Raw genomic sequence first — 12996 nt, 5'->3', positions numbered from 1 at the left:
TACGAAATACAGCATATAGGTCTCATTTGCTGTATCATACTCTGTCTTTGTGTCAATAATAATAATAATAATAATAATAATAATACATCACACAGTCCTAAACACTTGGGAAGTGTTCGACTTGTGATTCTGTGATACTAATTCCAGCATATCTTATTTGCCGTGTCATACTATGTCTTTGTGTCAATAATAATAATAATAATAATAATAATAATAATAATAATAATAATAATAATACTGTACTACTACTACTACTACTAATAATAATAATAACAATAATACATCACACAGTCCTAAACACTTGGGAAGTGTTCAACTTGTGATTCTGTGATACGAAATCCAGCATATATGTCTCATTTGCTGTGTCATACTATGTCTTTGTGTCAATAATAATAATAATAATAATAATAATAATACATCACACAGTCCTAAACACTTGGGAAGTGTTCGACTTGTGATTCTGTGATACGAAATCCAGCATATATGTCTCGTTTGCTGTGTCATACTATGTCTTTGTGTCAATAATAATAATAATAATAATAATACATCACACAGTCCTAAACACTTGGGAAGTGTTCGACTTGTGATTCTGTGATACGAAATCCAGCATATATGTCTCGTTTGCTGTGTCATACTATGTCTTTGTGTCAATAATAATAATAATAATAATAATACATCACACAGTCCTAAACACTTGGGAAGTGTTCGACTTGTGATTCTGTGATACGAAATCCAGCATATATGTCTCGTTTGCTGTGTCATACTATGTCTTTGTGTCAATAATAATAACAACAACAATAAATACAGCATTTTATGGTAACTAAAGGTAGTAGATAAGATGCCTACTGGGGCCGCAGTGCCGTGCGTCCATCGTTGATAATGGCAGCCTTCTGTCCACAATTCGGGTGGAAAAGGAGTCGTTCCGGCTCCGGCTCGTTCCCCCCAGCGTCAATGGCGCGCCGCCCCACGTCCGGCGAGAGGGCCCTCATGATGGCGTTGTTGCGCCGGAGGCGGTCGCTGTGGTTGTGGTTGTGGACGATGGTGACTTTGACGGCCATGCCGTAGAGGTCCACCACGCCGTAGACGACCAGCGGGGTGAGGGTGGTGGCCACGCCTGGAAGGGAAGGGGAGGCCAATGGACCACCGCTTGGGCACCTCCTCAAGCAGGAAAGGGAGGAGCCGGGCCACGCAAAGGAACGCGGCCTTCCTAATGGAGCACGAAGGTTTCGGCACATGTTGATTCATCAAGGAACAGATATTTTCATCATATGGATCTATACTATGCATAGGCCAACTTGGGCCCTCCTTCCAGGTGTTTTGGCTACAACTCCCAGCATTCCTAACAGCCTCAGGCCCTTTCCTTTTGCCCCTCCGCCGCTTAAGCGGCGGAGGGGCAAAAGGAAAGGGCCTGAGGCTGTTAGGAATGCTGGGAGTTGGAGTCCAAAACACCTGGAGGGTCCAAGTTGGCTCATGAATGGTTTATATGGTTTTGATTTAAGTTTTAAATTATATATATCGGATTGTTTTTATTGTTACCTGCCTTGGGTCTATTTTTAAGAGATAAAGTGAGCTAGAACAAATAATAATCACAATAATACAATAATAATAGTAGTCACCATCACCATCCTAGTTCAGATGTTGTAGAACTCAATAAATAAATAAATAAGCACAACCAGTTGAAGATTCCATTTCATTTGCAGCCATCTCCAACCCAGTTAAGGTCAGCTCTCAATGTTGGTCCCTTCCATTTGTGGCAAAAGATCTTATGGGGCTTTCCCAAAGACTGCAGTAATTCAGTGTGAAGTACAAGCAAAGAGAAGCAGAAAAGCGCTCTGCCTTCTTGTAAAGTTCATTTGGCTAAGAGAAAAATCTCAAATAACCTAGCACTGGAGACGTTCGTGTTTGGCTGGAGGCAAGAAACAGGCACCGAAGAACTGAGTACATCGAATAATATTTCCTTCTGTCTATGAAACAGACTCCGACCACCCCATCTTTCAAGACCCTGCACTGTTGTCCACATCTTATAATATATAATATATTGTATGTATATATACTTGTAAACTGCCCTGAGCCCCCTTCGGGGTGAGAAGGGTGGGATATAAATGTCGCTAATAAAAGATAAATCTTGAAAATCCCCACCTCAGCTTTATATCCAAAGTGCACCCACCTTGGTCAATACCATTGATGTAAAAGTGGAGGGCGTTGTTGGATTTCCTAGTCAAGCCGATGTGGTCGCCTTCCTGCAGAAACAAAGAAATAGTGTAGTACATCATGAGATAATAATAGTGATAATAATAATAATAACAACAACAACACTATTATTACTATGTGGCCCAAATGATTCATTGGAACGTATGCCTCAAGTAAAACCTGCCAGCAGTAAAGAACTGGTGGGATCACAAACCTGCAAAAGTATTGGAAAATGAGCACACAAAGATACTGTGGGACTTCCGAATCCAGACTGACAAAGTTCTGGAACACAACACACCAGACATCACAGTTGTGGAAAAGAAAAAGGTTTGGATCATTGATGTCGCCATCCCAGGTGACAGTCGCATTGATGAAAAACAACAGGAAAAACTCAGCCACTATCAGGACCTCAAGATTGAACTTCAAAGACTCCTGCAGAAACCAGTGTAGGTGGTCCCGGTGGTGATCGGCACACTGGGTGCCGTGCCAAAAGATCTCAGCTGGCATTTGGAAACAATAGACATTGACAAAACCACGATCTGCCAACTGCAAAAGGCCACCCAACTGGGATCTGCACGCATCATCCGAAAATACATCACACAGTCCTAGACACTTGGGAAGTGTTCGACTTGTGATTCTGTGATACGAAATCCAGCATATCTATCTTGTTTGCTGTGTCATAAAATAATAATAATACTTTATTTTTCTATCTCGCCTCCATCTTCCCACAGGAACTCGGGGCAGCTAACATGAGGCCAAGCCCAAAGAACAAACAGTAAGCAAATAAAATTAATGTATAGACAACATCATCAAACAGATAACATAAACACATTAAAAGCACAATAATGCACTATAGTACAATAATAAAACAATGAGAAAATGTTAAAATGCAGAGAACATCATTTAATGGCAAAGTGAATGAAATGGGAGGGTGGTCTAGACAAAAGTGCAAAGATATGTGTTGTAACACCATTATGGAGTGTGAATGGACAAAGTGCTGAAGTGTTTTCTGGGAGATTTGGAGTGGGGTAGGAAGACAAGTTATTTCCAACAGAGAAGCAGAATAAAGTGCAAAATATAGGCCGCTGCTCCTCTAGTTGAATCCAAACCTTATTCATTCAACCAAGTGGTTGTCCAACTTCAGTTGGTCTAAGTCAGGAATGTGTAAACCTGGGCTCTCCAGGTGTTTTGGACTTCAACGGCTACTGGCTGTTAGGAATTGTGGGAGCTGAAGTCCAAAACACCTGGAGGGCCCAAGTTTGCACATACTCGGGTCTAAGTTGTGTCCTAGACTTGTGCAACACAATACTTCTTGTACCCAATGAGGGCAGAAAGTAGGACGCAGAGATAGGAAGGACCAAAATAACAAAGTCCTACCTGAAGCTCATCCAGACTGAACTCACAGTACTCCCTCCTCGTCCCTTTGCCATTCGTCAGGATGCCGCAGCCGCTCATCATGATGGTTCCTGGAAAAAGGAGACAGAAGTTGGGACTAGGAAAATGTAAATTTCACAAAGTCAAGAGATAGGAGGGAGCAAAAAGGAGTAGGAAGGAGTGTAGGAATGTGGATGAGATGTTATTAAAGCCTTGCCAAGGCGAAGAGTGGAGATTTGTGTGAGAGGTCAGTTGACCCGACAGAATAGTAACAATAACTTTATTATTATATCCCGCCACCATCTCGCCAAGAGGACTCAGGGCAGCTTACATGGGGCACAACACAATAAAAATTAAAAAAAAGCAATACACAATATAAAATAGAATAAAAACAGGATAAAAACAACAATACTGTAACAATAAATAATAGTATCAACTGGCAACCAGACACTGTTTCTGTTATCTTCATGGGTGGGTAGACTAAAAGCAGCAGTACAGAATAGGTTGATAACAGAAGATGGGAAGGGGAAGAAGAATGAGCAGGAATTGGTTATAGAACAAAACAAAAAAATTATTGAGTATGTTTTAATGAGGGAAAGGGGTGCAAGCCAGCAACAGAGGCAATGAAATTTTGGACTTGTGAAACAATATGAGTTGGTTGGTCTTGGTGAAGGGGGGGACAAAGTTAGGGGAGGGGCGGGAAAGATATAACAATAATAATAATAATAATAATAAATAAAACATGTATAAGTAGATAAAAAAGTGTGTAGTACAGAGATATGTAGTAAAGTTGTAACGGAAAAGTCCAAAACTGCTAACAAATAGGCTTAAAAATGTTTTTGGATTTGATTTTTCTTTATTGTCGGATTGTATACAATATGATATGTTTAAGATACTGTAAACTGAGAAGAATATATACTTATACATTTTGATTGATAAATTAATAATAATAATAATAATAATAATAATAATAATAATAATAAAACATGTATAAATACACTAAAAAATGTGTAGTAGAGAGATATGTAGTAAAATTGTAATGGAAAAGAGTCCAAAACTGGTAAGAAATATGCTTAAAGATGTTCTTGATTTTTTTTTACTGTCGAATTGTATACAATATGATATGTTTAAGATATTGTAAAATGAGGAATGTAAACTTATACATTTTGACTGATAAATTAATTTTTAGAAATACCCAAAAAAAGAACAAAACAAAAAAAGAAAAGAAAGGGATATTTATGAACAGAAAGACGCAAAGGCGTAAGAACAGAGGTGATGAGCCTCTGAGAGAAGGAAAATAAGACAGACAGAAAGAAGAGGAAAAGGGTGTTTGATCTCATGTGCACATATGTGCGTGTTTGTGTCAAGTTGAGACTATAAAACCCATGATTCAGAGTCAGTCAAATGTGGCACTTTTCTTGACCTGAGCTTTGGAAAGCCACCTCTTAATTATTGAAGTTTAATCTCCTCAATTCCTACCCTTAATTGGTAAGTAAAAAGACTAGAAATATAGGGGCCACTGTGCATCAACAGAAGGGGAAAGGTTTTGGGACTGGTGAAAGCAGGCACAACCTATGTGCTTTGGTTTATATACACATTTAAATTCTCAGCCCAACCGTTCTTTTCTAGAAAACAGAGACTCAGCCTATGTGAACATGAATCCATAGTGTGATGCAGCAGCTCTAAAGGCCAATACAATTCTAGGCTGCGTCAATGGGAGTCTAGTGTCTAGAGATTGACGGGAGTCATGGTCCCCTCTTTTCTTCTGTGTCGGTTAGATCTCACCTGGAATAACTATTCCATGTCCAGTTTTGGGCACCATAATTCAAGAAGGATACTGACAAGTTAGAAAGTAACCCGAGATGGGAAACCAAAATGATCGAAGGATTGGAAATCAAGTCCTATAAGGAAGCTTTGGGAGCTAGATATGCTTAGTTTGGAGAAAAGAAGGAGCAGACACAATAGCTGTGTTTAAATATTGGAAAGGATGTCGTACTGAGGGCGGGACTTGTTTTCTCTTAGGTTAAGAAGTCAGGAAGAAAGTGTATACACACCTTCTCAAAATAAATCAAGAACAGTTTATAATCCTAAAGGTAGAAGGACTGAAAACAAATACTTGGGGATGCAGCAAGGTACAATCCTCGCTGATGTTTGATGACCCTTTGTCCCCACCTTTTCCAACCGGGATCATGCAGGTGCTCACCTGAGCGCAGGTTGGTCATGGTTGCCGGGTACTCCAGGTTATTGGGATTGTGCGTGGTGACCCCAATTTCAATGGATCCTGACCACTTATCCACCAATTTGTCAATTCGGATCTGGGGGGGGGGGGAGAGAAGAAAGTTTTTACCATTCAGTTTTGCCTGGGGACACTGGGAGTTGATCCCAAAATATCAGGGTAAATATCAGAGAAAGCTGGTTTAAGGTTGTAGGCATCCACATAGACATAATTAATTCCACACAGAAAGAAATTCCAGTTGATGAAGATCTTTCCCAACACGAATGGCTTCTCTTGTGCCAGAGGATTAGTCTGAGGCACTCAGAACTCCCAGAAACAACCCACTTCTAGCTTTCAAAAATAAATAAGTTCTAATGATAAACAGTGCAACTGTTTAACTAATTTAAAAGCTAAATTGTTACTCCTTGAGGTTAATGAGGGCTCATTATACCACACAGTTATATTATTACACTGGCCAATACACATTTTGGCGCCTTGAATGTTAGCCCTATTCCTGATATATTTGGCCTGCTAATTCCAAAAAAAATGGACCAGTTTTAACCTTTCATCTCTAGTTTTTGAGATACACAACACATGCCATATACCAGTCAGTATCTGCTCTGGTGTGGGCTGGTCCATGAGGTCACGAAGAGTCGGAAGCAAATGAACGAATAAACAACAATATCTGCTTGCCCATAAAAACCAGGATAACCATATCTAGACTTGATGAGGCCTATCCAAACAAATTTTCTGAATGAGCACCCCAAAGAACCCCTGGAACAGGACTAGAAACCAAGACACCAAGCAATTGTTTTGGTTGGACTGTGTTATATAATAATAAAATCACATATTAAAACATAGTTAAAATGCAACCGTAGATGCATGTATTAAAAATACACATATTAAAATACATGAGTCAATATGATTATGATTATAAGCTAGGCATGGGAAAACTTTCGCTGTTAGGCATGTTGGGAGCTGAAGTCCAAAACACCTGGAGGAGGGCCAAAGTTTGTCCATGCTTTGTCCACAAAGCCCATTACTGTATAGGTTGTTGGTATGTTCCCCCCCCCCCCCACAAACACACATATACACACTTTCCCTCCTCCCCACCTCAAACATTTCGTTGTCCCTCAAGGGGCGGTTGGTCATGACGACTCCATTGTTGAACTCGTCCAGGGGCCTCCGCCGCTCGGCCGTCTTGTTGTTGTTGCTGAGCTTGATGAGCGTGCCGCACTTCTCGTGGAAGAGGAGGGCGTCGTTGGAGGTGATGGGGGCCCCCCCGCAGGGAGCGGAGTCGGAAGGAGGGCTGCCCAGGTTCACGTTCAGCAGGCTCCCGTTGTAGGCCGACAGGATGGCATTGCTCACCACCTCCGAGAGCTCCATGCTGGAGAAGCCTGAGGGCAAGGAGGGAAACAAAAGGCGCAAGACGAAAGGGATTTTTGAAGGGTTAAATCAGTGATTCCCAAAGTGGGCGCTACCGCCCCCTGGTGGGCGCTGGAGCGATCCAGGGGGGCGGTGATGGTACCTATTAGGACATGGGGACGGGGCCATGGGAGGGGCGGGGCCTCTTCCCAAGTGCCGGAGACAGGGCTGAGGCGCCCGTTAGGACACTGGTTAGAAGGCACGATCATCAAGTTTGCAGAGGACAACTAACTGGGAGGGATAGCCAACACTCCAGAAGAAAGGAGCAGAATTCAAAACGATCTTAACAGACTAGAGAGATGGGCCAAAACTAACAAAATGAAGTTCAACAGGGACAAATGCAAGATACTTCACTTCGGCAGAAAAAATAGAAATCAAAGATACAGAATGGGGGACGCCTGGCTTGACAGCAGTGTGTGCAAAAAAGACCTTGGAGTCCTCGTGGACACCAAGTTAAACATGAGCCAACAATGTGATGCAGCAGCTAAAAAAGCCAATGGGATTCTGGCCTGCATCAATAGGGGAATAGCATCTAGATTCAGGGAAGTTATGCTCCCCCTCTATTCTGCCTTGGTCAGACCACACCTGGAATACTGTGTCCAATTTTGGGCACAGCAGTTGAAGGGAGATGTTGACAAGCTGGAAAGCGTCCAGAGGAGGCGACTAAAATGATCAAGGGTCTGGAGAACAAACCCTACGAGGAGCGGCTTAAAGAACTAGGCATGTTTAGCCTGCAGAAGAGAAGGCTGAGAGGAGACATGATAGCCATGTACAAATATGTGAGGGAAAGTCTTAGGGAGGAGGGAGCAAGCTTGTTTTCTGCTGCCCTGCAGACTAGGACGCAAGGGAACAATGGCTTCAAACTACAGGAAAGGAGATTCCACCTGAACATCAGGAAGAACTTCCTCACTGTTCGGACTGTTCGGCAGTGGAACTCTCTGCCCCGGACTGTGGTGGAGGCTCCTTCTTTGGAAGGAGAGGCTGGATGGCCATCCGTCGGGGGTGCTTTGAATGCGATTTCCTGCTTCTTGGCAGGGGGTTGGACTGGATGGCCCATGAGGTCTCTTCCAACTCTACTATTCTATGATTCTATGACACAGAGGGCGGAGCTAGAGGAGTGGGCATGGCTTCTTCCCAGGAGCCCGAGACAGAGCTGAGCCTCTATACCTCTCCTGAGGCGCTTGTTAGAACATGGGGGCGGGGTATAGAGGTTCAGGCCTGTCAGGCATTTGGGAAGAGGCCCCACCCCCTCCTCTAGCCCCGCCTCCTGTGTCCTGGCAGGCGCCCCAGGACGGGGATAAAAGCCCTGCCTCAGAGCTCGTAACTCCGCACATCCCAGGCCTGGCTGCCCATTTGTGGCCCCGCCCACCTCCCCTTGCAGCCCTGCATCTTGGACTAGGGGAGAGGCTCAGCCCCGCCCTCTTGAGCAGGAGCCACGCCCACCCCTCTAAGCCACGCCCCCCTTTCCAGGGGACGCTGGGTAATATTTTTTCTGAAAAGGGGGCAGTAGGCCAAACAAGTTTGGGAACCACTGGGTTAAACAATGGCATAGTTATCCAGAAATGGGAGGAACACTGCCCCACAACAAGCATAGGCAAATTTCATCCCTCTAGGTGTTTTGGACTTCACCTCTCACAATTCCTAACAGACTATCATTGAAGTCCAAAACACCTGGAGAGTCCAGGTCTGCCCATACCTACATTGGTGTCTTATGCAACACCACTCCCTGTGGGGGTCCCCCCAATCACCTCCCTGCCCTTTAATTGTTCAACCAAAAAGAGAAAATCAGCATCTGTTACCCAGCTGCTTGGAAAGCTACACCTGCAGAAACACACTCTGCTGCCCAACCATTAAAGGGATCAGGATCCCTCTCCAGTGGTCACTTTGGCAACACAAACAGTGACACAAAAACTCCATGACTATCTTGAAGGGTTTTAAAATTAGGACTTTAAAAAATCAGGACAGAATGGAACACTGGATTCAAATTGCAAGGAAAGAGATTCCGTTTAAACTTTGAGAAGAACTTCCTGACAGCAAAATATTTTCAACAGTGGAATGTGTTGCTGCCTCAGACCCTAGTAGTCTCCTTCTCTGGAGGTTTTTAAAGTAGAGGCTGGGTGGGCCCATCTGTGAGGAGTGCTTTAATTGTGTTTTCCTGCCTGGCTGAATTGTTAGTGTTTTTGTGATATGGAGTGAAATGTTTAATTTATAGTTGCTGTGGAATTGTGTATTTTCGTTCTGGCAAGCATTCCAGCAGTCAAGAGGTTAATTGCAGTGACCCCTGATTGATTGCTGGAAGGGCAAATGGCAAAGACTTCTGTTTGTGCTACCTGACAGAAAGATACATCAAAGGCTGTGAAATGTAGAGGCACTTCAGTGTACTGAGAACGAACTCTGAGCGAGACGGAAAAAGTTCCATGTTTGATCTTGGGGATGCAATATGTGTCCTGATAGCTTTGGTCATTAGCACTGTAAATATTAGTGTAAATAAAGCATTCGTGCCGCTGGGATTCAGGAGATAAAATCAGCAAAGTTGACGTTCTTGGTAGGTGCCACTTTTGCCGTTTGCAGAGTGGTCTGACGGGTGAGCAGAGGTGAGACTTGGCTCATCAATCAGTCAGGGTTGCAGATTCCCTGACAAGAAAGGGGGTAGACTGAATGGCCCTTGGGGTCTCATCTAACTTCACCTCAAGTGAAGTGGGTAATAAATAAAATTGATGATGATGATAATTGATGATGATGATAATTTAGTTTTGCCTGCAAACAACCCCCAAATAGAGTGGAAGAGACCCCAAAGGCGATCCAGTTCAACCTCTTGCCAAGCAGGAACACACAATCAAATCCCTCCTGACAGATGGTCATCCAGTCTCTGCTTAAGAAGGAGACTCCACCAGGCTCCAAGAAAGCGTATTCCTCTGTCAAACAGCTCTTATGGTCAGGAAGTTCTTCCTAATGTTTAGATGGAATTTCTTTTCCTGCCATTGACTAAACTGCTGTATTGTGTCCTAGTTTCCAGGGCAGCAGAAAACAAGCTTTGCCTGCCCCCCTTTCCAATGGGACCTCCTTTCAAACACACACGGTTTATATGTCCCCTCTCAGCCTTCTCTTCTCCAAGCTAAACATTCCCAGCAACCACAACAATTCCTCAGATGGTTTGGTTTCCAAACCTTTGATCATGTTGCTCATGAATGAAAGCCCCATCTTGCTATTAGATAGTGCGGCTTATCTGCCTGTTACCAAAGGAAGGGATGGAAACTCACCATTCTCTGACTCCAAGCTGTTGGGAAACTTATCCGGTCGGTTCTGGTTGCATGGCAGGTCCAGAGCTGCGGCGAGGGAGAAACAGACAGAGATGGAAAGAGATGAACATACATTCAAAGCAATGGCAATTCTCTCATGTATCTCCTGCATTATTGCAGAGTAGGAAAAGGTCCACTTCACTCTGACCCACCAGGCGAAGCTATTTATTCTATTTATTTGAAAAGCATTGAACAATTCTTTTGAAAACATTTACTTAGAAAACATAAAAGGACATTAGCGCATATTACAGCTGACCCGTCATGTTTGCAGGTTTCATTTTTATGGATTTGATTATTCATGCTGGGGGACATAGGAAGGTGTTTGATGACAATGTTCTCTCTGGGAATGTCCAAGTCTTCCGGCGCAATAAGTGGAATGAAACCATAGAATTGCCATGGAGGACTCAGAGATTCCAAGAAAGAACATTTCAGTCAAATCAGTGAATAATCACATTAGGAAAAGCCAAACTGGCAAATGTGGACAGGCAACTGTAGTATATTTCAGTATTATTCAATTTCTTAACAAGGGCATTCTAACTGTTTTTAATTTTAATTCCTTTTGTGCTGCTATGCTCTGTGCCTCCTTCTCAGGAGCCTTGAGGACTAGGAGGGGAATTGAACAATTAAAGAGACAAGAAAACCACCTCCAGGTGCCTTATTTTGGCAGGTGCTCTTTTTCATCACATTGGGAAGGAGCCAAACTTGTTTTCTGCTGCTCCAAAGTCTAGGACACAATGGAGCCATGGATTCAAACTGCAAGAACAGAGATTCCACCCAAATGCTAGGAAGAATAACCTGACAGTAAGAACTTTTGGCACTGGAATAGGCTGCAGTCTTGGGAGTCTCAGTGGAGCCTCCATTTCGGAAGGTTTTTTAACAGATGACCATTTGTCGAGAGTGCTTTGACTATGTGTTTCTGCAAGCCAGGGGGTTGGACTGCATGGCCCTTGGAGTCTCTTCCAACTCGAGCAATCTATGATTTTATCACCCTCTGTCTGTCTGTTGTTGTTGTTATTATTATATTATCTATTTCCGTCCTGCCTTTCTCCCCATAGGGACTTAAGGAGACTAACAATATCACGACACAGCTTACTAAAATTAGATTTATTACATAATAACTAAAAGTAGATAAAAGATTTAAAACAAACAACCTGATAAAAATAATGAAGAAGAACTTTTAATGATGAAGAGCTGGGAGAAAAAACAGAAAGAATGTAGGATAATACAGGAAAATAACCACTATCAGACTTAAAATTGGAAGACAATATTTCTATCTTTGTTATAACAGAATGTGTAGAACTTTCAATAATTTGAAAATGTGCATAATTGTAACTGGTATGAAGAAATAGATGTTTCAATTATAAATGTTTACGATATTATCCCCGCTCCCTCCAACCCCTTCCCTTCCCTCAGCATCATACTAGGTATTTCTAAAGAATTAACTAACAATAACTCTGCTTCCCATCTTCTTTCTTCTTCCTTTTTAACCTGACTTTCCCACCTTGTCCCCTAGTGTGGAAACATTGGAAATATTAAATAAAAACATCAAAAAGTAATAATGACCAGACATTTTCCCTGTGCTTCCAAGCAAATACCTTCTTCCTGAGTGGCCCCTTCTTCTGCCTCGTCCGTGTTGCCAGGCACCACCGTGATCTGGGTGCACTTGCCGTAGAGGTCCACCACAGCCCACACTTGGGGTGGGATCCCGGTGGCGGCCACCCCGCAGTCCTGCCCGTTGACCCAGAGGCGCAGCTCCCCGCTGGCCGTGCGCTGGATGCCCACCCGGTCGCCTTCACCCAGCTGGTCCAGGTCCTGACCGTACTCCTCCAGGATGGAGCGGCCGTCCCGCAGCACCGAGCAGCCTGAAATAATCCAGGAGCCCCCCTTGAGGCCTGTGGCGCTACTAGGGAAGTCCAGGTGGTTGGGGTCCAAGGCTGTCACCCCGATCTCGATGGAGCCACTCCAGGAGTTCACCTGCGGGAGAAGGAGGAAGAATGGATGAAAGAGGAGTGGAGGGCAGATGTCCAATTGGGATATTTAACTTGCACCAAGAAAAAGAATCTGAGACAGGTTCTTGTTATTAGTTTCACAGCCTACTAGGTGTTACTGGCTGGATTCTGGACCATCTATGACAAGCATGGGCAAACTTTGGCCCTCCAGGTGTTTTGGACTTCAACTCCCACAATTCCTAATAGCCTACCGGCTTAGCCTATCTATGACTAAGATTTTATCCAAGAATCTAGGCATCTATCAGGTATTGTCAGATTATGTGGCAAAATTACAAAAAAAAAAAATTGTACTCTTGTGAGTTTATCATTTGGGAGAAAGGGAAAAGCCCAATTAACAAATAAAATTACCCTCAGAAGAACCACTTTTACTAGTGCCCTCAACCTCTATCTATATATCTCAAAATGTAACCATCTTTTCCCTTTCTTTTGTCTTTAGTTCTGCTGCTCCGTAGCGCCATCCAAGCTTTCTTTTTCCAAATTATCA

The 12996-nt window shown here is 43.2% G+C and overlaps 1 protein-coding gene across 4 annotated transcripts in view; it reads right to left on the bottom strand.

Moving 5' to 3' along the window:
• The window catches only part of neurl4 (neuralized E3 ubiquitin protein ligase 4), a 50907-nt gene that overhangs the window by 34977 nt on the left and 2934 nt on the right, over positions 1–12996 (bottom strand). For 2 of the 4 annotated variants that reach the window (XM_062957618.1, XM_062957619.1), the window contains exons 2-8: positions 12099–12477; positions 10465–10530; positions 6893–7176; positions 5768–5879; positions 3568–3656; positions 2168–2240; positions 847–1207 (exon numbers count right to left, since the gene is read on the bottom strand). In XM_062957618.1, coding sequence (XP_062813688.1) covers positions 847–1207; positions 2168–2240; positions 3568–3656; positions 5768–5879; positions 6893–7176; positions 10465–10530; positions 12099–12477 — 1364 coding nt within the window. The remainder of the gene's footprint in view (positions 1–846; positions 1208–2167; positions 2241–3567; positions 3657–5767; positions 5880–6892; positions 7177–10464; positions 10531–12098; positions 12478–12996) is intronic. The other 2 variants (XM_062957620.1, XM_062957621.1) reach the window with 1 other exon arrangement.

The sequence above is a fragment of the Anolis carolinensis genome, chromosome 6 (genome assembly GCF_035594765.1).
Source record: "Anolis carolinensis isolate JA03-04 chromosome 6, rAnoCar3.1.pri, whole genome shotgun sequence".
Taxonomy (NCBI): Eukaryota; Metazoa; Chordata; class Lepidosauria; order Squamata; family Dactyloidae; genus Anolis; species Anolis carolinensis.
This window is presented reverse-complemented; position numbering and strand designations above follow the sequence as displayed.